The 27448-nt window shown below is 35.3% G+C and overlaps 1 protein-coding gene across 1 annotated transcript in view; it reads right to left on the bottom strand.

Annotated features, from left to right (window-relative positions):
• Positions 1-526: 526 nt before the first annotated feature.
• Positions 527-27448, bottom strand: part of SYDE2 (synapse defective Rho GTPase homolog 2) — a 46824-nt gene continuing 19902 nt past the window's right edge. The window contains exons 4-7 of the mRNA XM_008690648.2: positions 24439-24565; positions 11474-11655; positions 8433-8664; positions 527-2629 (exon numbers count right to left, since the gene is read on the bottom strand). Of these exons, the coding sequence (XP_008688870.2) occupies positions 2130-2629; positions 8433-8664; positions 11474-11655; positions 24439-24565 (1041 nt within the window). The 3' untranslated portion in view covers positions 527-2129. The remainder of the gene's footprint in view (positions 2630-8432; positions 8665-11473; positions 11656-24438; positions 24566-27448) is intronic.

The following is a 27448-nucleotide window of genomic DNA, read 5'->3' as shown; positions in this document are numbered from 1 at the left end:
TTTTTACTCTCTATCCGTCTGAATTGCTTGAAACCTTATTCAGGTACATGCACTGAAATTAAGATTGTTTTTAATCCTATAAAACATTGGGGCTGGTAGACTTAGAAGGAAATGGTAGCTGACAGTCTAATAGTGCAGAAAAAGCAGTTATAAAAAACTCAAAAAAGGTTTGAAGTTACAGGTCATTTAAAGTAAAAGCATCAACTTACTAAGAACTACTAAATACAGCAGAGTCAATAAAAGAGATTTGTAGTTAGGACTCAGTGATTTAGACAACACAGATGTTTAGTATTTTCTATTTAAGATGGCAGAGATTAAACTATTTCCATCCAAAATTACATAACAAAACACATCTGGCCTTGAAAGTATTTCAGATTCTGGAAAATTCAATTCTGGACCAAAAAATATTGTTACATGTATTTACGGATAACATTCGATCGTCCAATGCTCTAACACATTTGTTTAAAAAGAATGACATCAAAATAAGTAATCCTTAAAATCATTATAATAATTAATAGCGTGACACCAAGGTTATAATACTTTAATAAAATATTTACATTTCTGGAACAACTTATTCAATTCATACAATATACATGATACAGCAAACAAAAACATTTAAAGCACATTTCTTTTGACTGTTTACTCAATATATATACCTGTCACATATTCTTTTGGTATTCTTCGGAATTGTTATACAAAGCTTTAAAAAATGAAATTTTCGTATAAAAATAGTTATTTATCTGGCTTTTTAACAATTGAGTTTTCAAATTAAATAATAAGATATTCTGTTTACCAATGTATGTTACATAGAAAGTTAAATACTTTAATATTTAGAAAAACACCAAGAAGTCAGTTTTGTAACAGCTGCTACATCTTTAAGTTGGTGATTCAAATTTTATTTATAATTTTTAAATTACATGTTCTGTAGGTATAAAAGTTTTAAAAAATACATTCCAATTTAATAAAAAAGACTTCCAAATTTACATTTTCAAACACTGCTGTAATTGCTATAGTGACTATCTTATAGATATACTTAGCCAAAATAAGTTAATTTTTCAAAATCAGTAACATGGAGTATGCTGGGCAAGACTTCTTTAAAAACAAATGAGGGTAATTATAAAGTCAACGTTATCAATGTACTACTACAAATAAATACATTTAAAGTATAATCACTTTGTTTTAAAAAGCAGAACATAAAAATGCATAGAACAGGTGAAGATATTTTTTAATGCAAATCACTAGTGCAGAAACCTGGGCTCTTAATCCCTTAAGAAATTAGAGGCTAACAATTTAAAAGATGACTTCTCACTAGGGATATTATGACTGTGAATCAAAAAAAAAAAAGAAAGTCTATGATTTCTATTCAGATGCTTCTAGTGTTTTGGTTCCAGTGTTTCTATGGCACTCCTTTAACTTAAATGTTCTTTCCCTGAAAAAGACATTTTAAGCTAGTAATTTTGGCCTCATGACATATATACTTTAAAGATACATGTGATTCTGCAGCCAATGCCTCCCCCATTCTAATATCTATCCATATATGCACTTATAAATAGATACATTTTCAGGATTATAAAAATATTTAATTTTTATAAGCTTAAATAATCACGGAATGTTAATGCAGAATACATTAATATTTGTATAATTTTACTTTTATTTATAAAAAGGTTTTTTATAGCAGCATTTGCATTGCAAATGAAATACGATCAAATGATGTTGCAGTGTACATGGACTCACACTGCAAACCAGAAGGAGCAGCTGCCACGTTCCTCTAAAAGAAACATTTGTCTCAGCTACAAAAGAGCAGTTTCTACTAAGTACAAGAACCATGAGGGGCTAATAACTTATCTGAACCTTATAAGTGCATTTAAAAGTTATCTCCATAGAATTGGCCATATTTGTTAAAAATATCCACAAGTCCAAGTTACCTTTGCCCCCAAAATATTTTCTAATGAGATAAGTAAAAATGATATTAATGAAGTGTTTTTAATTGAATCACATGAATTTACTAGAAATTAATGGACTTTTCAAGAGTAAAAAAATAAAGCCATCACTGTGAGAGGTATAAGAAAGTGAGAAAGACTGATTTGAAATTTAAAACATTACAAAAAAGCAAGTTAAAACTCTCCATCTCAAACACTCATATTAAGCTTGTTTTTGTTGAGTTCACGCTCCAGATTTCCAATCAAAATATCAATACTTTCTTGTAGGTCTTTAAGATTGACTTTTCGATCCACTGTAGACTCAATTGTCTGCATTGTGAAGTATGTCTGAAATGTGTACTCTTTGGACACAGGTACTGGCTGTTCAATCATTATATCTGGTCCATACATTTTGCTACAATTTTCTCCGTTTTCTCTATCTTCTGAAGAGATATCATCATAATCTGTATCATTTAAATTTTCTTTTGTATTTAGAAAGTAGTTTTCTCCACAGCTGCTCCAGTCTCCTGCATAACGATTGCTAACTGGACTGTCTAATCTGGTTTGCCTTGGTCTAAGTAATTTTGATGAATCAGTACCACTCAAATTTAACATGCAAGGTCGCTCTTTCTTCCTCCTCAAATAATTTAGAGAAGACTTCTGCTCTGGAAACAAATTGTCTGTTGATTCTTTGACAGTTAAATGTTGCACTAGAAACAAACAATAAATTTGCTTAGTCACAGCCATCCGACTGGCCTTAAAAAACCCAGCAAAGATAAGCCGTTTAATAATCAACTACAAACATGCATTAAAACAAAACATGCACACTATTTAAAAAAAGGCATTCCATAATTACTTTTTTCTATCACCAGAAATAATCAAGACTAGGGACAGAAGCTAGTAGAATGTTCAATGGTGCTAATTCATGCCATATCATAACATCCCCAAACAAATTTCTGATGTTGATTAACTTTCGGTGCAAGTTAATTATTATCTAGCTATAATCCAAACAGTAGTTAAGCTGGTAGCTTCTTCTAAATTAAAAGCTACAGCAAAAAGCAGGCAAGCCATGTTGGTGTACAAACAAGAGAAAACAAAAAGGTCCTTCTTCTGCAAACATCTAAATGAGGCAAAGACATCTAAAGTGCTCACTCTAACCTTTGTGCTTTTTTGCAATTCTATTAGCAGCAGTGTTATAATTTACTTCACTAAGCAGCCCAAATTTCACTTTGATAAAATGCACAAATACTAGACTTGATCACTTGTTACCTGACTTTGGTTACACAGCATTAGCTACTAATAGTCTTCATTTATTGCCTGAAAACAGTACAGATATTTTATTTTCCCATTCTGGTTAGGTATCTAACAATCTCAAGTAACATTCTCCATATTAAGATTCATTTCTCCTAAAAATATACATTGTACTGGCCATACGGATTACTAGATATACATATCATGACAAACCAAGGCTTTACTGCTTACCCTTTCTGTGAATATTGGACAAACATTTGTCTAAGGTTCTCCTGTACATAAAATGGACTTAAATGTTGAGGCATAGCTTTTAAAAAACTGTCCGTAATATCTTTCTCTTTCTGCTTATTTATTCTCCCTTAATAAATGCCTCTCCATTTACACTTTCTTTCACTAAGACACATATCATCAGTGTGAATAATAATATCAGTAGTAACACACCTACTTTTCACACTCCAGCATATAATGAACGCTTGTTTCCTATTGTAGAAAATAAGATAATTGAAAAGTAATATAAACATGTGCATCATTCTAGTTTTCCAGACGTACAGTGATCTTAACATTTTTCAGATCACATAATTTTTTTAACTTAGATTTTATTAAAATACTTGATAACTATCTATAGGTATGTTTTTAACATTTCCATTTGTCTATATTTTTATGATGGCCAGTATGTATAATTACAAATAGCTAAAAATCACTTGATCAAAAATTTTCTGGAAAGTAAAGGTCTGATATTTACTTTAAGTTGATCTTTAATAACAGTATTAATATCAAATGCCCCATGCCATTAATTGATGCAATTGCAGAATGAATATCTGAATTTTTTCCACTGTTTAATTATTCATATTCCTTTTTCTCCTCTAGCTGCTAATCTCCACTAAGTCTCCTTGCCTTTCTCCCTCCTTTTCTGTGCTATTCCTGTTCTTAATGCTTAAGTGTCATGACTGTTTTTTTCATTACAGTACTTTGCTAACCCTGAAGTCATCTGATTTGTGATCCAACCAAAGTAAACCTTTTATTTTTTAAGTAAGCTCTATGCCTTGGCAACATGGAACTTGAACTCATAACCCCAAGATCAAGAGTCGCATGTTTCACCAACTGAGCCAGTCGGGTGCCCCAAAGTAAAACATTTTTGACTGTAGGTTGAGCTTATCTTGTTGTGCCCCCACCTCTGACATTCATCTGCAAAACCCAGATTTATTTTGTTGCCAGTTACTTAAAGTTGTTTAATCCCTATTCAAACATGGTTTTTGTATATTTCCTTGGAAAATATTTAAGAAAGCAATCATAATTTTATATCTTTTAAGCTAAAAATTCAGTTTGTGAAAAATCAACTTCACTGACTTTTTAAACTACTGATGTTGGAGTGGTTTCCTATTAAAAAATGCAGAGAAAATGGTTAATTTTAATCCCAAAAGGAAAGTTCTGGTTTCCCCAGCACTATGACTGCCCATCTTCAACAGAATAAAATTTAAAATGCAATCTATAAAGTTGCTGAAAATGTTTCAAAATGTAAAGATAAGTACTGAGAAACTTAATTTTCTTTCTTGTTCTACTGATAGATTTATATTTTTAATCACCAGTTTATTAGCCTTTTATCTACAGTATAATTGCCTTATTTAACAGAATATATTAAGTGCCTAGTTAATGCCAACCACTGTCTTAGAACTTGGGTGCATAAAGGTAGGCAAAATCTAATCCCTGACTTCATAAAGCTTAGTCTAATGAGAAAAATGAAACAAAATGGAATAGGAAAATATTACAGCTTTTCCCCAAAAACCTGCCCCAAATTTACTCATCACAGAAAATGTGATACAGCAAACAGCTGGTCTAGGAGTTACACTCACTCTAAAGCTATTTCCCCATCTGTAAAGACAAAGTAAATTTCAATATTCTTCTTAAAACAGCAAAACCATTTTTAAAAAGCAACAATTTTGTAAAACTGCAGTACATAAAAAAGATGAAAAGAAGACCATTTTGATCAAAAGGGAAGTGTGTTTACATTCTGTTCCCTCACCTGTTGCCAATCTGGCTCCAAAGCTGCTTCCGAAGAACCTGAGGGCTTGGCAGAAGACAATCTGAAATGCTGCTGGCACGATGATTTTTACCTTCCAGTGCCCATCTGCCAGGATTCTAACTGATCACTTTGCAGATAAGATTTTTCAAATGGAAAGCTTAAAGCAAATTTTAATACTGCCCCAAATTAAGAAACAAAAAATAAACAAAAAGAGCAAAAACGAAGGTCGGTGGGGGAGGGTGGAAGCAACTCTTTACCTCCGGAGTAGGGGAAATTCCAAAAAAGAAAAATAAGTAAGACATGCATAGCAAGGAGGGTCAAACCCTTCCATAGGGTTTGATGCATAGAGATGGGCATTCACCAAGTTCGTATACTATGGCCCATTCTCTGTATCACTATCGATTTTCTCAGGCACAGTAACTGCACTGCTTCTACTTAATGTCCGACTTTCCTTGAATCCAAAAGCAAATGATTTAGAGGGCCAAATTAACTGGTATTTATTCTCATCTTTCTGCCCTTTATCTGAGGTACTTTAACTAAATAAAAATACAGGTTATAGAAAAGGGGGCAGGTTTGTTGTTGTTGTTTTTTATTGAAGTACAGCTGACATATGGTTATATCACATTCAGGTGTAAACACAGTGAATCAACAACTCCAGACATTACACAACGCTCACCACAACAGGTGTGGTTACCATCTGTCACCAACGTTATTACTATGACATTGACTATATTCCCCATGCTGTCCTTTTCATCTCCTGGACTTGATGTGATCTGATAACTGGAAGTCTGTATTTCTTAGTCCTCTCCACCTATTTCACTCCTCCCTCCACCCACCTCCTCTCTGGCAACCACCAGTTTGTTCTCTGTACTTATGAGTGTATTTTCGGTTTTTTTTGGTTTGTTTATTGATTTGTTTTGTTTTTTAGATTCCAAATGTAAGTAAAATCATATGGTATTTGTCTTTCTCTGTCTGACTTATTTCACTTCACACGATACCCTCTTGGTCCATCCATGTTGTTGTGAATGGCAAGATCTCCTTTTTTTAAATAGCTGAGTAATATTCCACAGTGTGTATGTGTGTGTCTGTGTGTGTGTATCACATCTTCTTTATCCTTTCATCTACCGATGGCACTGAGGCTGCGTCCATATCTTGGCTGATGTAAGGCTGCAATAAACACAGGGGTGCATATATCTTTTCAAATTTGTGTTTTCATTTTCTTTGGGTAAATACTCCACAGTAGAATTACTGGATTGTATGCTATTTCTAATTTTTTGAGGATCCTCATACTGTTTTCCATAGTGGCTGCACCATTTACATTCCCACCAACACAGCACAAGGTTCTCTTTTTCCCACATCCTCAACAACGCTTGTTATTTCTTGTCTTTTGGTATTAGTCATTCTGACAGGTATGAAGTGATATATCACACTGGCTTTGATTTGTATTTCCCTGATGATCAGTGATGTTGAGCATCTTTTCATGTGTCTATTGGCCATCTGGATGTCTTCTTCGGAAAAATGTCTATTCAGGTCCTCCGGGGCAGTAATTTTTAAGTAACATTAACCTCCGATACAGAATTAATGACAACGAAATCAAGTACTGATAGTAAACTCCAGGTAAGCAAGTTTTCATCTTGATTCGAATGATTAAGATGGCTCCTTTCCCAATTCCTGATGCTTATTAGAATTAAAGCAGGTGTAGGAAAAACTATAGGAAACACATTTAAAACTTTAACCCGAGATCTCCCTTATGTTGGGTACCAAACGCAGAAATCAAACCAATTATCCAGAGCATTTTGATTCAGGATTTTTAAATAATTAATGATATATACCACCTCAGTTAAAATATAGATTAGAAATAATTTTAGGGGCGCCTGGGTGGCACAGCGGTTAAGCGTCTGCCTTCGGCTCAGGGCATGATCCCGGCGTTATGGGATGGAGCCCCACATCAGGCTCCTCCGCTAGGAGCCTGCTTCTTCCTCTCCCACTCCCCCTGCTTGTGTTCCCTCTCTCGGTGGCTGTCTCTATCTCTGTCAAATAAATAAATAAAATCTTTAAAAATAATAATAATAATTTTAAGTTTGAAAGAAAGCAAAACTTTTAACTTTATAAATTTAAAAGTTGAAACTTTTTATTCACTTTCTATAATTAATTAGATGTATTTTAAAAGACTAAATCAAGCATTTCTTTGTACTTTAGTCTATCTTCATATGTACCATTAAAAGAGTAACAAAGAACTAACTTTATGCAAAACACTTGCCTCGATGCCGTAGATGCCTTGTCTACAGAATCTTCACAACCAGGAGGTAGGCACTATCTATAGAGAAGCATACTGAGGCTTAGGGGAATTAAATATGTGCCTGGGCCATAGTCTGGATCCGAATCCAAGGCTGACTCCAGGGCCCAAGCACTTTTACCACTGTGTGCTACACACAGCTTCTAAGTACTTTCATGTTTGGTATTATGCAGGGTGGGGAAGGGGAGTGGGAGTTGCAAAGGATAAGAACATTTGGGAATTTTCTTTTTTTTTGGAACTTAAATACAGCATCCTATATAGAACATCTAGTTAAATACATATTCCTTTTAGCTGTGAAACTATATAAGAGAGGTATTAGGAAAATAACTGTCAACTTTTTGTTATTGACTGGAACAAAGGATGGATAAGTAAGATGGAAAGATCAAAGGTGATTGTCAAGTTAAGCCTGGATAATTTGGAGAACAACCATGAATACAGTAAAGATGTCAGGAAGAAGAACTGAATGAAGGAGAAAAATGAATTCTGCTTCATACCGGTTGAACTTAAAATGAGAAGGGTAAAGAAATTAACATTTATGGAGTACCTATTTTGTGACAAGAGCTGTGCCGAGCACCTTACAAACATAACTTTTTATTTAATTCTCCTATAAACTCTATAAACATACTACTAAATCCATAGGACAAAAGATGACATTGAGGCTCTAAGATGTTAAAGAACTTGCCCAAGATCAGACCGCTAAGAAGTATCACAACCAGGACACAAATCCAGGTCTGGCCAAAATGTGTACATCGATCTATATGTCTACAACATTATCAGCAAAAGCAAAAAATGTAAATGGAGAAATTTAAAGGTATCAATTCATAACTATTTGAAAAAGCAAAATCTAGAAAAGATTTTCTTGACTCATATATGGGCGTATTTATTGATTAGCTAATTCAAACCCCCTATCATTGAAAGAGAAAAATATTTCCATAGAATCATTTACCTGGCCAGAGTTGAAGTAAGTAATGAAGAACTTCAATATGTTTTTTAAAATCCAAAGCACTTGCAAGTTCTTCTGAATCAGTAAAGACTCTGTTGTTATGGGTGGAAGTCTCTTGCCTCTGACTTAACAATACTGGTCCAAAGCACACGGCCAAATTCTGGCAAGTCATCTTATTCACTTCATGATAAGAAGCCACCAATTTCAAATGATCCAGCAACATCTTTAGGGTTGCCTAAATTAAATTAAATTACATTTCACTTAATAGAGTTACACACAGGGGCAAATTCAAGGACACAATTTATAGCAGAAAATATAGATAAGCATCCTGTCGCTTTTTAAATGGTTGTTTCAAAGATTTGCTTCTAAGTTGGAATATTTGGAACTTTGAAACTTATTTTCTTATAAAAACATTACATAGGACCCTTAGGTTCCAATGACATAATTTGATCCATTAAATGGTTAAAATATATACTCTTTATAAAAGGCTCATGAATGCATTCCAAATTTCAACTGGAGTCCCTGAGAAAATATACATCGACATTTTCGTCTTTCCTCCACTAAAATGACAACAGCAAAGGCTGTGATGATAGAGGAATTAGGTAAGAGTTTTCATCTTTAAGCACAGATAAATCCTGTAGTCATAAGCAGGGGACTACCATCTTTAAATCTAGGAAGGCAGTGATTTCAAACATGACCTGGTCTCGCATGATTCAGATTAGGAAAAAGGCCGATGCGCTTAACTAAAAAATGCTTTAAATAGACAAACCATGAATAGTATTCCTAGAAATAACAGAAAAACTTGTTTAAAAAGAATACTTTTTAATATTTGAAGAGCTAGTAANGGAAAGAGTTTGCTCAAGAAATGGAAGGTTATTTAGGTTTAAGCAATTATGGAAAGAAATTATGTTTTTGAAGGTCTGGGATATGATCAATCATTTAACAAATAAAATGAGTATATGATTTCTTCTTAATAATTATATTAAAGAAATGAATGACAAATAAAACTGTAATTATAAAAGTTTTTTTAAAAAGAAAAAAAAAATCGAAATGACGTATTTCTAGGGCCAAAAGTGACATCTGGATTCAGTGAGCAGAAGGTCATTAGTAACCTTGGCAAAAACAAGTCCAGAGAGATAGGGTAGGAAGCCAGATTACAATGTGTTGAGTAGTCAAGGGTGGTGAAGAAGTAAGGACAGCCGAAATAAACATTTTTTCAATGTCTGGCTGTGAAAAAAAGTTATGAAGAGAGAATGAAAGCCAGAGGAGACTATAATTGACATTTTGAAATCAAAACAAATCAATGAATCATAAAAACAATGTAAATAAAAAGTATCTGTTCCTCTTCACATTTCCTAACACAAGTGGGACTCTACATTCATTGACATCTAAAAGCTAGTTTCAGCATATTGTGCTGTGAACAACATACATACACACACACACACACACACACACACACACACAACCACCTCTGGTTAAATATATTAGGTTTACTCTCAACAGCAAACCAAAAAATAGAACTTAAAAAAAATACTTTTTGTCTACTAAGTAAGACGAGCCAAACAATGTAACTGTTGTGTCCCTCTTGAAAAGTAATATGAAAATGTATTAAGAGCCTTTAAATGTTCATATCATTTAAATCAACAATTCCACTCCGAGATTCTATTCCAAATACATAATTCTAACTGAAAAGAAATCTCTGCAAACAAATATATACAAATAGGTTCAAAACCAAAATATTATACAAAAGAGAACAGTGACAAATTATGTCAAGTCCACTCAATGGAATATTATGAAGCCTTTTAGAAAGGACGCTAAGTACGAGCTTTAGGGCCTAAAAGGCCTAAATTCAGGTGAAAGATACAACACTCATAAAGGCTATATCACTTGGAGAAGTGTTTAAATACCTGGACACTCATTTCTTCACTTAAAAGTAAAATGACACAATTTTACCTTATATCAAAGAAGGAATATCTCTATCCCTTCACCCCACCCTTCTGCTGCTGCCCACCTCTTTGTAGCTGTTCCCCTCTTCCCACCCAAAGGAATAGTAATTGTTCATCTAATTGGAGTGAGCACAGGATGTTCAGAAGACTACAGTGAACTGGTGAATGAAGTTTTGGGGCTTAACATTTCTATCTGCTTGGGCACCTGGGTGGCTCAGTCAATCAAGCGTCTGCTCTCAGCTCAGGTCATGATCCCACGGTCCTGGGATCAAGCCCCAAGTTGGGACCCCTGCTCAGCAGGGAACCTGCTTCTCCCTCTCCCTCTGCCACTCCCCTCCTGCTTGTGCTCTCCCTCTCTCTCAAATAAATAAAATATTCTTTAAAAAATTTCTATATACTCATTCTTGCCCTTTCTACCCTCACTGATAACAAATACAGGTAAAGTTGGCCTCATCTGGACAAGCCCAGCCATATCTCTCTTATTTTCCCTTTTGTACTAAGGAACAACAGCTTAAGTTAGGCTAAGACTGGTTCTGCAGACCCGGCTATCCTTCTATCTGCTCTGCAGGCATGCCTGAAGATACTGACCTCAAGATTTAGATTGTCAGGAGGCAGCAAATGGGAAGAGGCAAGAAGGAAAGAAATGGTGGTGGTGAGGATTGCTAAATCTCCAGGCTAAGTGATGTACATAAAACAGTTACCATATTTTTTTTAAATACTAAAAGGAAATAAACTAATATGTTAATTATAGTTGCCTTTGGATACTAGTAACTGCAATTTTCCATTCTTTTCTATATCTTCCCAATTTTTCTATAATAAACATATATTATTTTAATAATAAGGTAATCATACTTCTAAAAATGTATAGGAAGTACCTGTGCCTAAACTAAAATTACATACAGAAAACAGATTGTTATCTAGATTTACTCTGCTTAAGAAGCACTTTTTAGATTTATGTTAAGGAGTGTTTAGTAAAGACAGAGCTTAAACTCGTAGTGCTACAAATATGAAATACCTGAAAAATTATTTGTAGCCCTGGAGCTAAGTATAAATTCACTAGCTGGCTTTTAGAGAAAAAGGTATAGCACATATGTTTACCTTCTCAACATCAGGAAGACAATCAAGCAGGTCGACAGTGTACTTAGAGTCACTTGGGTCATTCTCACATCCGCTTGATGACATTTTCAAAGGATTTTTTGCCATTGCATCTAATACAGCCTCATAAAGCTGCTTTGTTATCAGAGGAGAAGGAAGTTCTCTTAGATAGTCCTTAAGAACACCTTTAGAAAACAAAGACAGAGAGATAGCAATTGGTCTTCAGAACAAAATTTTTAAAAACTGTGAATTTTTTTATGTATTGTTATAGAGAACCTTTAATATTCTGAAAATAAAAACAACAACAAAAACCTATTATAACAAAACACTAGCATTTTGTAACCTTATAAATTGCCTCAGTAATTGACTTCTTGTTTTGAAAGCATGCTAAAAATGTACACACATAATTTCCAACGATCGTACATATTAGGTTTCTTATTCATAACGTAAGCAATTCACGGTACATATACTCTATTAATTCTGGCCCTCTATAAATACATGTGAAACAAAAGGTGAGAAAACAAGGCATACTAATATTAATTGGAAATTATTCCAATTACATGAATTTTGAGTTTCTAGACTTTTGAGAGTTAAAGAATACCAACGGTCCATGTACAGCCTGGTGAGTATAATTAATACTACTGTATTGTGTATCTGGAATTTGCTAAGAGAGTAGACCTTGTTTTGTCTTATTTATTTATTTATTTACTGACTAACGAGAAACAGAGTATTCTTTCTTACATTGCTTTGTAGATTTTGGGTGTTGTATCCAAAGAGAGGGCTGGATCAAAATATCTGCTTGGATAAACCGGAACCACATCCTCCTGCTATGCCGTAAGATTTGTAAAAGTGGGGTTTTACAGCCATGTCACGGTATCCCAAAGTACGGATGTTCCAGAATTTTATCTAGTCAGTCACTACAGAGGGAATACTTGAGTTGTTTCTAATCTTTTGTTATTCCAAAACATGCTACAATGAATAACCTTGCACGTCATTACCTGTATGTACGCAGATATGTCTCCAGGATAAACCCCCAAAACAGGATCACTAAATCAAAAATGCATTTGTGATTTTGAGGGAAAGGAGTGGTTAAGGGTGTTTCCTGGGCTTGGAGCTTGAGCACCCAGGTGGATAGCAGTGCTATACTTTAAACAGGGGGGAAAGGGGAGAGAAACGAGTTTGATTTTGAATATGTTCAGCATAAAGTATCTATGGGACATTCGAGGCTGCTAGATACAAACATCTGAGGCTCAGGAAAGAGAGAGCTGGAGACCCTGAGAATGATCAACTTAAGGATGCTAACGGAGCTTGGGAATAGCTGAGACGACCAGGAAGGCACAGGTGATGTGAGAAGGCCCGAAGAATACCAGCTTTTACGGGGTCATCAGGAAGAGGATTTTCCAAAGGGGACTAAAGAAGTATGGGTGGTAAGAAGAGGTGGGGATGGGCTAAGGGGAGACTGGCAAGTATGCTGCCAAGGAAGGCAAGAAAAGAATGTTTCAAGAAAGAGTCTATGGTATCAACTGATAGCCAACAACAGGCAGGTTAGGTAAGAACCATATTAAGTACTATGGAGAACAGTGTTTCTCAAACTTCACTGCACACTGAAATAACCTGAAGAACTTAAAAAAAATACATTCCAGAGCCCCATGCCAGCCCTACTAAATCATAATCTCCAGGGGTCAGGGCTCATGTCCTTGTATTTTCAACCATTCCTGCTGTGATTCTAAGGTGTCAGTTTTTGTAACTAGGTATAAGAAACATGAGACAATTTAAGACAAGGATCAAAAAATGTCCACCAGACAAAGAAGTCAGCAACCTTGGTAAGCACAGCTTCATGGGAATAAAGGACACAGAAGTGAGGTTGCATTTGGTTAGGAAGTAAACGGATGTTAAAGAAATAGAGAAAGAGAAAGAAAGATAGGCAATCTGCTCCAGAAATCTGGCTTTGAGAGAAGGTGAAAACCACAGATGAGTGGGAAGGGGAGAAGCAGGATCAAAGTAGGGATTTTTTTTATATATAAGATGAAAGAAACCTGAACATCTAAATGCTAATATAAAGAAGATATGAAAATGGTTTTCAAGGTCCAAGAGAGAGGAATAAGTCGAGCAAAATCCCCAAAGAGGAAAGAAGAGACTCCTGAGAACGCATGAAGGAGTTAAAATTAGTCCAAAATGTGAGGAAGACCATTTCTCTACTGTTACAGAAAAGGCAGTGGAAAAGTGGAAAGGATGTATGCCAAAGAAGGCACGTTGGCAGATTGGGTCACAACAAGTAGAGGAGGTTCCTCTCTGGTGGCTTCTATTTTCTCCAAGAAGTTAGGAGGCAGGGTCGTCTGCTAAGAGTGACACGGGTGAAGTGAGATTTGGGGAGTGAGAAAATATTAAACAGACACTCTGGAGAAGGAGAGAAGGGGGGTTGGAGAGATAAGAATATATATTTATTAGCAGATACCACTGAAAGGCCAGTTAATTCTGAAGTCCATGGATTTATACTAGTACCAAGATATATCCTTGTGTGATTTTTTTTCTAGTAGCAATCATAACTTAGATACAGGCTAGAAAAACAGACCAGTTGTTCCAGCCAACATGGAGCAATGCAAACCAGATTTAACTTCCTGCGTGAAACAACTGGGAACACCAAATAAAATATCTAGAAACAAAACAAAACAAAACTATGTTCAACACATTGGACATCGGGCAAAGAAGGATATGATCCCTAAGGGATGGGAAACTAATGAAGTGTGCCCATAACTGCCTCAGCTTACTGCCTGGAAAGCCTTTTCAGGTCACACTGAAGAGGCACGAACACAGGTAGGTAGTAGGTCTAGCTAAGTTGAGGAGAGGAAACTAGAAGTCTAAGGAGATCAAAGCAGCTAGAGCTTGAAAGACAGAGTATTAGAGAGTAGACAGCTGTCCAGAAAAAAGGCTGGATATTTCCAAATCCCCGAGTTTCTATCTGAGTACTGATCAGCACGTGCTGGTGAGGAAACTAACCAAAGCTGGAGACAGAACCGCCCAAAAAAGATTAGAGGGAACAATTTCAGGAGCTTACACTGGCAGGCAACAGCACCTGTTCTGAGCAACCAAAGTGAAAAACTTCATAACTCATGAGATTTGGGTACAGTACTGTTATAGGTTGAATTATCTCTCCCACAACGAAAATATATTTAAGTCTTAGTACCCAGTACCTCAGAATGTGGTCTTGTTTGGATCTTTACAGAGATAATCAAATTAAAATGAGGTCATTAGGGTGGGTCTTAATATGACTGGTGTTCTTATAAAACGGGAATTTGGACACAGAGACAGATATACGTAGATGGAAGAGGACTTGAAGAAGCATGAGAGAACACCTTGTGAAGACAGAGCATTGGAGTGAGGCATCTATAAACTTAAGGAATGCCAAAGATTGCCAGCAAATCACCAAAAGCTATGATGAAGCAAGGAAGAATTTCTGTACAGTTTTCAGAGGGAGCAAGGCCCTGCTGACATCTTGATTTCAGACTTCCAGCCTTCAGAATAATGAGGAAATAAATTTCCGTTGTTTTAACCACCTAGCTTGTGGCACTTTGCTACAGCAGCCATAGGAAACCAGTATGAGTACACAGAAGGGTTTTGCTTCAGTAGTGGATCAAAGAAATAGAAAAAGAGATGCCTTATGTAAAAGCTGCTCTCATTCTACTTACAAGCACAACTAAAAAGAATCAAACTGTTCCCAAGTAACCTAATTGTATACCAGAACAAAGCCCAGAAGTGTCTACAGGATAAAAAAAACCCTAGCACCCAAGAAGATAAAATTAAGAATACCTAACATCTAACAAAAAATTACAATGTATTTAAAGAAGCAGGCAAATATGATCTATAATGAGAAGAAAAATCAATCATGAACCAACCCAGAAATGACATAGATGATAGGACATTGAAAAAGTTGTTATATGGTATTTCACATATTCAAGAAGCTACAAGAAAGACTGAACATGCTAAGTAGAGACACAGAAGGTATGAAAAAAAGGTCAAACTTCTAATAGTGAAAACCAAAATATGAGAGATTAAAAATACAATGGATGAAATTAATATTAGCAGAGAAGACTAATGACTTGAAGACACAGCAGTAGAAATAATCTAAAATTAAACAAAGAGATTGAAAAAAAAGACTGGAAAAAATGAACAGAATATAGGTGAGCTGTAAAACAAACACAAGTGACCTAATACATGTGTAATTGAAGTCTTTAAAGGAAAGGGGGAGGTAGAAGATGGGTGAGTCAAAACCACAATCATAGTTGAGGATTTCAACATGCCTCTCTTAACAAGAAGAAAGAAAACACATAGAGACATGGAGGATTGGAAAAACATTATTAATCAACTTGACTGCATTGATAATTATAGCATATTACATTCCAAAACACCAGAACACACATTCTTCTCAAGGGTACAAATGAAAACATTCACCACAGAAGAGCTTGTCCTTGATGTTAAAGCAAGTTTAAATAAATACAAAAAGATGGGGCGGCCTGGGTGGCTCAGTTGGTTTAGTATCTGCCTTCAGCTTAGGTCATGATCCCCAGGGTCCTGGGATCAAGCCCCACATCAGGTTCCCTGCTCAGCAGGCAGTCTACTTATCCCTCTCCATCTGCCCCCACCCCCTTTCATGTTCTCTCTCGCTCGCTCTCTCTCAAAATAAATAAAATCTTAAAAAGAAAACCAAAAAGATTCAAGTCACATGAAGTATGTGCTATGATTATAATGGAATTAAATTAGAAATTAATAATTTTAAATATCTGGAAAACTCCCTAAATATTTTGACACAAACTAACATACTTCTAAATAACCCATGAATCAAATAAGAAAAAGAAAAATCAGAAAATGTTTGAACTAAGTGAAAATGAAAACACAACACATCAAAATTTGTGGGATGAGGTTAAAGCAGAGTTTAGAGGGAACTCTAAAAGAAGAGAAGGAAGGTCCCAAATCAATGGCATCAGTTTCTATCTTAAGAAAACAGGAAAAAAAAAAAAAGGAGCAAATATACTCAAAGTGAGTAGAAGAAAGGAAACTAGACCAATATCTACAGACCAATATCTTTTAGGAATGCTGACACAAAAATCCTCAACAAAATGCTGGCACACTAAATCCAGCAATATATTAGAAGACAAAGAAGACGAAGACGAAGAAGAAGAAGAAAAAGAAGAAAAAGAAGGAGGAGGGGAAGGAGGAGGGGGAAAGAGGAGGAGGGGAGGGAGGAGAAGAAGAAGGAGGAGGAGAAGAAGAAACATCATGACTAAGTGGGATTAATCTCAGGAATGCAAGGGTTGGCTTAACATCTGAAAACCAATTAATGTAATATACTAATATCAATAAAATAAAGGACATAAACCACATGATCATTTCAATAGACTCATAAAAGTCATTGAACAAAATCCAACACAATTTCTTGATAAAAACACCAAACTTGGAATAGGAGGGAACTTCCTCAACTTGCTAAAGGGGATCTATGAAAAATGCAGTTAACATCATAACTAACGGTCAAAAACTGAATGCTTTTCTCCCAAAATCAAGAACAAGATAAGGATGTTCACTCTTGCTGTTCAACATATATTGGAGATTCTAGTCAGGGCAACTAGGCAAGAAAAAGAAATAAGAAGGATCCATCTTGGAAAGAGAGAAGTAAAAGTATCTGTATTTACAGATGACATAATCTTGTATATAGAAAATCCTAAGGAATCCACTAGAAAACTAATAGAACTAATAAATGAGTTTAGCAAAGTACAAGATCAATGTGCAAAAATCAACTGTATTTCTATACAATCCAATGGAAAGAGAATCATCTTTTAACAAATAGATTCTGGATGGGTCATTTGCATATTAAAATCATTTAGGACAAAGGCAGGACTTCAGTTGGAAATATAACCATTGGTGAGATACCAAAGTGTTCACTGAATAAACGGGAATGACCAAGAGTTCTGCAGATGATGTTAAATAGGAAAGATAGAGGAGGTGGTGTCATGAGCCTCAAGAGAGCTTTATTCCTCAGCACAGAATAAGTTTCTACTCAACAGTGAAAAGATAACAATCTGGAAATAGCATTAGTAAACCAAGAGAATATTGACCAAACTTCTTCCTTGACATAAAGAAATATGATATATATAAAGAGCTTGGCATATCATAACAATCAATGCATGTTAGATGTACACTGATGATAATAATAAGGCATTTTATACACAGTAGACAGGAGCACTTGTTTATTCCCATTTCTTAAGTTATATCATGTGATTTTTTTTACTACCATCATTAGTTTTGCAGTCTAAACCTATCTACAATGAATAGCAACATATGGTATAAAGAGGACAACTGAGTTACAGTTAGAAAGTGAAAATGCAATTGCCTGTAGTTGCCAAATAAAGACACTACTAACCCTCTAGGGCATGATTAAAAAAAAAAAAAAAAAGATTCCATATGTATTCCTTAGCAAAGCAAGACTTGTCAGTTCTAACAAAATTTAATATGCCCTGGTAGTTTGAGACTCGCCCTATAGAGCAATTAAATTAAATTAAAACCTAAAAGATCTCCAGAAAAGATAACTTTATAGCTTAGTAAAACACATATTTCAAATATCATTATCCTTTATATAATTAATACACTAAACAACCATTAATATAAATGGAATTTTAAATTAATCCAAGTTCAAGATTACTTACTTCACTATAATTTGAGGGCAAATAAGGGAGAATTATTACTCACAAATACTAAGCACTTAAAGAATGCTCAAGGTACATTACATTCAATGAAATAAAAGTTATAGCTCCTTTTCTATATGCAAAGAATTCATTGGAAAAATAACCAAAAGATTTCATAAAATGATATGGAGGAAAGGTATTTATACTATGCTGTGACATATGCTGTGTTACTACCCATCAATCTAGACATTAGCTAATATACCTTATCTCAAAACTTAGTGACAGACTGGAGTATCATAAGCCATATTACCTTCTTAACATCTTTCAAACGCTCTGGAGACATAAAAGCTTTAAGATAATAAGTTTGTGGTGACAATCTTACTGCCATAGGAACTACTAAAGGGAAACTTGGGAAAAACTTACATAGAGAAATTTTAGTGCAACACAGTAAATCTTTTCTCATGTACTGGAAGAAAATGCAGGCAATTATAGGTAAATAAAGAACTGGTTCTGGCTGCATCCCTTAAGCTGCTCTGTAATAATTAGATACTATGAAACCATATGCTTCTCACCTTCATTCAGGCACAAGAACCAACTACACAGGAAAATTCTACTCATCCCCATGATAGAATAATAGGTATCATCACACTTAAAAAAAAAAGCATTCTAATAACTAAAACTACTTCTACCTGTTAAAAACTGGTTTGTAGTACCTGTATTTTATTAATTCTCACTTTGCAAAATCACTCTGTTCTCTCTACCTAGAAGTCTGGCCCCAGATCTTCCAACGGTTAACTCTGTATTACACAGATCTTAGCTCGAAAGGCACTTCTCAGATGAACTTTCTTCTCTGACCCCCTAGCCACGGGAGTCACCAAGCCGACTACTACCTCCAATCAGTATTATTCCCAATGTCCTATCACTCATAAGTTACGATATCTCACTATTCATTGGATGGATTACTGATTCTCTTCCCCCACTAGAATACATACATAAGGACTGAGAGATACTGTTCATCTCGTTCATTTGTCCCTGGTGCCTAGAAGAATGCCTGGCATATATTCAATAAATTTTAGTAAATAAACCAATGAATTTCTAGGTAGGGAAGGATAAGTGATTAAGTGGACTCTGGTTATTCCTCTGCATAGACTCCCCTTCTCCTGTGGGTTTCTTACTTTGATTTCCACAGCCATCATCACGCCAGTACCCCTGGAATATACAGTGTTAAGTTCAAAACTCTGGTTCTGATTTGGAGAAAAAACCAAAACAAATAATCTTTCAGTATTTACCCTTTAGCACTGCAACACAAATAAACAATTTAAGTTTTTTTTTATTAAATACACGGGAATAATAATAATAAAAGTCACTATAGAATTACACATCTTCACCTCAAAGAGTCAGTAGGTCATCTCCTTGCCTTTCTTTTAGCCCTCCCAGCTACCTCTATGCTTTAATGTGGAAGTGCTATCATAAAACCTAGTACATGGAAACTCATCCAACTAACTTGGAAGGAAAGGACAGAGGGAGGGAGAAAAAGAGAGAGGGAGTGATGGAAGGGAAAGATAGGAAGAAAGAGAGAGAAAAATGAAAATGATCACATTCTAACTCTGCTGTTTCCAAATGACCCTCATTGCCAGGTCTGGGTTCCAGTCTGACAGAGCATTCCAGCCATCTCTTACTACTCACCTGTCTGATGCCTTCCTCTCTAGCAAGTATGTAAGTCATGCAGCTAGCCATCTCCAAGTTTTTGCTAATAGATTGCTTTCCTCCAACCCTTCTGGCTAAGCCCAGTTCACCTTTTAAAAGTTAGCTGAGGAGTCACCTTTCCCAGCAAGTTTTCCCTAATCTTCCCACAATAAGCTAGGTGCTTCTCCTCATATATTATAATCAGTTGTCTCTGACTCTGTCTTCCCCCTTAGACTAGTATTCTTGAGAGATTATCTCTTACACATCATTGCATTCCAAATGCCTTAGCGAAGTGTCTAGTGTACAGTAAGCATTCAATATATGACAGTTAGATGGATGGATACCATTTTTCTACCAGCAACTGCAGGACTATGAAGATTAATACACTAAATAACCTCATTCTTCGAGTGAGACACTGTCCCCTGAGAAAGTGCCCTTATCCTCTATCTGCACCCCAGAACCAGAATACAAAAATACAAGTACAGGACTGTGAGAATCATTCTTTCTCAGGTGAGACCTCTATAGGTAATAAAGATACATTAGAGTGGATAGATTTGAACATAGAATCACTGACACTTCCTGAAGTTAATGCTATAAATTAATTTTTTAAATCCATTAATCTACCCCACCCTACCTTACTTACTCTTTCTGAACTTCCTGCTTATTTTGGTCATACCCTGTAGATGTTACTGAGAGCAAATGGCTCTCATACACTGCCTCAGTATATTCCGATTGCTCAATCAATGACCATTCCTCAGTGTTTTGCATTTCTTAGTGTTTATACAGTTCAGATATCTATGTTCAATCCCCCAAGTAAAGAAAAACAGAAATAATTTGAAAGTTAGTATGTCAGAGATCAGAGAACATACGATACATATGGTAGGGAAAATGGATATTTAACACACATAAATGCAGAATATTATTTATGTTTTAAAGATAATTTTGGGTTTATTTCTGAGCAAGTTTTCTTTTGAGGGAAAATAAAAGAACGAATAATTTATTTTTTTATTTTTTTTAAAGATTTTATTTATTTATTTGACAGAGATAGAGACAGCCAGCGAGAGAGGGAACACAAGCAGGGGGAGTGGGAGAGGAAGAAGCAGGCTCATAGTGGAGGAGCCTGACGTGGGGCTCGATCCCATAACGCCGGGATCGCGCCCTGAGCCGAAGGCAGACGCTTAACTGCTGTGCCACCCAGGCGCCCCAAGAATGAATAATTTAAAAAGAATTAAAATCAGAGGGGCACCTGGGTGGCTCAGTTGTTACGTGTCTGCCTTCGGCGCAGGTGAAGATTCCCAGGGTCCTGGGATGGAGCCCCACACTGGATTCCCTGCTCAGCGGGGAGCCTGCTTCTCCCTCTCCCTCTACCTGCTGTTCTGCCTGCTTGTGTGCTCTCTCTCTCTCTGTCAAATAAATAAATTAAATAAATAAATCTTTAAAAAAAGAAAATTAAAATCAGAAAAATTCATGGTCAAATAAACGTTTTAAGTGCTGAACTTAGATATCAATGGTGTAATACTGCAATATGAGTCTATTTTACATAGGGCAGACACATTCAAATTGAATTTTCCTCCGCAGGAGGCTTATTCTTTTCTAATAATCACTAAATGATAAATATTTTTACTTTTCTAATTTCTTTTCTTGTTCCTTTGATAAATAAGCCCCATAAACAACTACGACTAGATTTTGTACCTTCAATTTTGCACTTCATTGAAACATCTGGTTTATCTGGAGCACTTCATTATGTGTTCCAGACAAACCAACTACTAAGAACACATTAAACTGTGAGTAAACTCTATCATTTGCTTTATTAATAGTTCATTTTTTAGAACTATTGAACTGTTAATTATATTTCAAAGTTTACTTAGAAATGTGAGTTCACATGGAACAAACACATGAGGCAACATCATTACTGGCCAATTCCCCAAATCAATAATATCCTTTCCTTTGAGACATAATGAGACCTTGTATATAATTTATTGTAATTCCACTGATATTTCTCAGACAATTTTAAATCATTTCATTGGCTCTTTAACAAGGAAGAAAATAGCTCTACGTTCTTTTAAAAGAACAGCTTTCCTGGGGTGCCTGGATGGCATAGTCAGTTAAGCATCCAACTTTTGATTTTGGCTTGGGTAGTGATCTTGGGGTCCTGGAATCAAGCCCTGCGTCAGGATCCATGCCCAGCGTGGAGTCGGCTTGGGATTCTCTCCCCTCCCTCGCTGCCTCTCCCCATTGCTCTCTCTCTCTCTAATAAATAAATAAATCTTTAAAAAAAAAAAAAAAACCCAAACAACAAAAAAAAGCTTTCCTGAAATGGAAGAGTACAAACAATAGAGCCAAAAAATACCCAATTCATAAATTATGGAAAATCTCAATTTTAGGAAAGAATGCTACAAATCTAATATTCATTGACCTATTTTTCATATCATCTACACATGCTACAAATTTCTAACTAAGGGTCTTGTCTTCTAGCAAATAATCAAATTAAACCACATCATTCATCTTTTTAATTTGTACATATTTGACATGATTTTTACTTCTAAGATATGCTTCACCAAGACAAAATCTCATTTCTTTTGGTCACAGAGTGTAATTTCCTGGGAATTGCTATTTATAAAATTCCCCATTAATGAATTCAAAAAATGGGTCCTTTGCTGATTTTAATTACATATTATTAAAGGAAAAATTCTACTTTTTTGTAGACATGATCGATTTTTTTTTTTTTGTAGAAATGATAACTTTCTTCCTTTACAAAAATAAAAGTACCAACTATTTCTGATTTGCTAAGATTTATTAGAAAGAAAAAGTGCCTTGGTTTGTTGTCTCTTTTAAAATGGTTGGGATCAAAGTTTTGATTATCTAAGAGTATATATCTAAATACTATGAAAATATAGTCATTCAGAGTTCAGAGACTGGGAACCTCAGCTATATGAAAAGCCTTAATCCTAAAAGTAAGTTTTAAAGGATTCCAACCAACAAAAATCTCTTTAATATGTGCAAGTTGAACCTTCCTCAAATTCTCTCCTAGGCAATTAACTGCATGTACAATTAAAAAATCAAATTAGAGAGATAAATAAATAATATTACAGCATGAAAAAAAAATGGTAGTTAACAGTAGAGAGAACTATCAAAATAACACAGAAGATCTGGAGATACATACCAAAGCATCTATAGGTGAATGGATATGATATCCAAGATATACTTCAAAATAATCCATGTCTAGGGGAGAATCAAATGAAGGGTATAAAAGAGACAGGTTTGGTCATGTGTTGATTATGGAAGCCAGGTGATGGATAAAGAGGGTTTATCATAGTATTCTCTCTACTTTTGTATATGCTTCAAAACTTTGCTAATAAAAAGTAAAACAACAACAAAAACAAACATGGAATTATAAGCCAATAGTCCCTGAAGATATCCATTAGTTATGAACAATCCTATAATGGCCAAATTCAAACGCCTTATCTTATATGATCTCTCCATCAAATGACACTGCCTCACACCTTTCCCTAAATTCTGTGTCTTTTGTTTTCCAAACTTTCTGACTCCTTTCTTCTCAATCTCTTTAGCTGGGTCTTCTTTCTTTGCATCCCTCCAAAGTTTGGAGATCCTCAAAGCCCTTGTCTTTTCAAACTTTGTGGACAATCGCAGGGCGTTAATTACAACTACATGTCAATGACCCTCACATTGTCATTTTCCACCCCCATATCTCAGGAGTACTAGAAGTGTATTTTCAATCCTATACTTCGGATTGTATTCACACTTGGTAAATTTTACTACATCCTCTCCTTAGCTGTACTTTCTACTTTGCCTCATATACTCACATAGATCTTCTACTAATAACTCAAATTCAATATGTTTGAAAAAAACCCCAATTCATAATCTTTCTTTACATTTCTCCACCAAAAGCAGTAGCTCTCCTCTCAGCTTCTTAGTTTCTGCAAATGGTACCCAATCAACCAGGTGTCCAAGTCATGCTTATCTGGGCCCTCTCTTTCTCATATCCTTTCAATTCTATTTCTTCCTATTGTTACTGCTACAAGACTCCTTCAGCTCTCTTTACCTCTTTGCTGGGACCACTGCCAAGGCTTCCTAACTGCTTTTCTGTCTTCTGGTTTCAGAATTCTAATTCCAATCCATCACATAGAGTTGCCAGATTAGAAGATTATGTCTAAAGATTTCACTCCCCTGATCAAAAATCTCTGATGGGTCCCCTCTGCCTACTAAATAAATCTGAATTCTCTGACCACATAGTCAATGCCCTTTACATGACCTAAGCTCCAATCAAACTGACCTCTAATGGTGTTTTTATTTTTCACTTTATGAAGAAAATGCACTCTTTTCCTTCTGCTACCTAGTATAGCTAATTTAATGTAGGTCTTACTCCCACCCCTACCCCACCCCCAATATTTGTTGGCTGTTTGAGGGCAGGGATCATATCTTGGTATCTCCCCACAGAAATTAACACAGTAATGTTTGTGAAGGAAGGAAAATAAGACTTCAGGATAAAAACCAATTCAATTTAGGCTACCAAATAGTATTTCAATTCCTTTTCCTACAGATGTAGCCTTTCCAGAATATGTACATAGAATAAAAAACATTTTTTACCTGTTATTACATTTATATCTGGGTACTGGTTTTCACACAGACCAACAGCTTTGCTATCTCTCTCAAAAGCCTCTCGAAGTTCTTTCTTGACTGCTGCCGAACCACATAATCGGTACAGGCCTACCACCTAAAAATAAAATTATGGCCATATTATGGTAAATTTGATAAAGAGAAAATATAATTGCATATAATGTATAAGTCACATGAAATTGGTAATCAAATATGTTCTGATGACATTTAATTAAAAATACCTCAGCTTTTGAAATCTCACCATAGACTATATTCATCAGTTGAATAAAAACATTCTATTCTTTCATTTAAATTCAAACAATATACTATGATTTCTGTAGTGCTAGCTCTCTTATCTTAAGATACAAGCCCTTCACTTTAGTTTTATATACTCAGCTAATATCTCCATGCCCCAAGGTCACGCCCTTTCACATCTTTTGCTCTAAACTGAAGAAATGCCGCACGGTGGTTACAAGGATTTTGGATTCCATAAAGCCCCACTCTATCACTCCTTGCTTAGTGAATTTGGGCAAGTTATTTAATCTCTTTAAATCTCGGTTTATTTATCCATTTAAAAAGCATATACTTGAAATAAGATTCCAGTATACTATTTGTGTGAAGTTATCTTTGTAGGGAAAAAAAAAAAAGATTGTAGGGAAGAAATAAAACAAACCTGGAATTTTTTTAACTTACTAAATTAATTGATTATAAAGTGATAAAGGAAATTCAATTAAAATAATATATTAAAGGTAAAATAAAACCTTTAGTTCAAAATATATATAAGACCCACCCTCCCCTCAACCTACACTAAAATGATTTATTTTTTAAACATTGCTAATTCATACAGGAGATAAAATATTAAGTCTTAGGAAGCTCACTATAAATTTGCTGAGAGGAAATCAACACAGTATTAAAGAGAAAACATGTCTGATTAAGCAATCAGAGTTTAAAAAAAAATAAACCTTCAAGAAAACCAAGAAAAATAAGTGATTATTAACTATACTTCCACATCCACTATTTAGGAAGCCGAATCACCTTGAATTGAAGGAAGTTATAAAGAAATTATTTCAAGACAGAAATAAAGTAAAAACAAACAATGAAGATCCCCAAGGATTTGAACTAGGAATCACTTTAAAACCTTATAAACAATCTAGGAGAAAGAGTATACAAATGAAATTTCCAGGTGTACTTATGACACAAACCTCTCCAAGTCATTAAATAAATGATAGAATATAGAAGGTGGGTCTCAATACAAGAAAGTGTCACTAGTAGATACAGAGAATGTTATCCAAAATATTGGAGATGATAAACTATTAAATATTAATTGGAAGACAGTAAGGAACCTACAACAATTTCTTTTTTTTTTAAGATTTATTTATTTATTTGAGAGAGAATGTGTGCATGTGAGCAAGGTGAGGGGCAGAGGGAGAGGGAGGAGAGAAGCAGACTCCCCACTGAGTGCGGAGCCCAACGTGGAGCTTGACCTCATGACCCTTGAGATCATGACCTGAGCCTCAATAACAGTCAGATGCTTAACTGATTGGGCCACCCAGGTGTCCCAGGAATCTGCAACTATTTTTAAGAGAAGGTAATGCAAGGTGCTGCTATATTCCAAAGGATCAACATAATATAGGAAACTAAGGAATATACTGAGAAGGAAATTTCCTACTCTGGTCCACCCTCATAGTGCATTCACACTGAGAATAGCATGTCTTCTGCTGGTCATGTCTCATAAGGCATGGGAGAACCATAGATGATCCAGAAAATAAAGCTAAACTATTAAACAGGATCAAAGAAAATGCTATCACATGAGAAAAAACTAACTCGAGTAGACTGCTCTGGTGTAAGCACACTTAAGTGTCACAAATTCCCTAATAAAGATGTATCCCCTTCAACTTGAGAAGGAGATGAACCCAGAATAAATTAAAGAAAGGAATACTTCAGTAGTAATCAGTTGATGGACATGCTATCTCGAAAGGTGAAAAAAGGAAGAGAGAGATCTAATACAGACATTTCAAGGAAAGGACACTTGAGGATATTATCCCTAACTTCAGAGGTTGACTTCTTGAAGTACATGCTCGATGCCTCTATCAGAGACAGAATTGTACTGGATTGACCATGAGTATGATTTCCACCATCATCTTTCCCACTAGAAGCACGGGATAGGTGGTAGTAGCCTTCAAAGCATTTGGAAGATGCCACAAACTACTTCTGTAAGACTGTTAAAGCCTCATGTTCATGATAACAATAGCAAGAATAATTACTGACTAAAAAGGTAAACAAAATCTAAGCAGTGTGCAAGTCTGTAAAATACAGACACAATAAGCCTCTTTCTCTGTGTGTTGGGCAGGGGGCGGTGAAGCAAAAAACAACAATAACAAAAAAAAAAAGCCAAGAAAAAAAAATAAAAGTGTTTAAACTTGCATTTCCAAATGTACTACTATAAATTTTACTTTTCAGTTCACAGGAAATAATTATTTTTAATACGCCATTTTTTAAGAGTTTATTTATTTGAGTGAGAGAGAGCAGAAGCTGGGGGAGGGAGAGGGAGAAGCAGACTCCCCACGGAGCAGGAAGCCCGATGCAGGACTGGATCCCAGGGCCCTGGAATCATGACCTGAGCTGAAGGCAGATGCTTACCCGACTGAGCCACCCACCAGGTGCCCCATCACAGGTAATAATTCTTTATTAAAATAGCTATTTCTAAACTGTAAGTATAGAAATAAAAAGCACTGCTAAAAATGTTTTACTATTTAAAACAAGTTACAACAGTCTTATATATCCATTCTTTATAAAATATTTCAGAAAAGAGACTATACAAGTACAGTGCTATTTGAGTTACTTATTTTAATATTCAATTGTAAACGTTTCTGTTTAATAATTAGCTTTACAGTCTGCCTAATCTCTGACTTCTCTACATGCTGCCTTAAAAAAGGCGGGGTGGGGGGGGGACAGAAAACCTTAAGAGAAAGGAACCGGACCAAAAGTTAGATTGGAAACT

Source organism: Ursus maritimus, unplaced genomic scaffold (genome assembly GCF_017311325.1).
Source record: "Ursus maritimus isolate PB19 unplaced genomic scaffold, ASM1731132v1 scaffold_12, whole genome shotgun sequence".
Taxonomy (NCBI): domain Eukaryota; kingdom Metazoa; phylum Chordata; class Mammalia; order Carnivora; family Ursidae; genus Ursus; species Ursus maritimus.
Note: the sequence above shows the minus strand (reverse complement) of the source record. Positions and strands in the feature narration are given on the sequence as shown.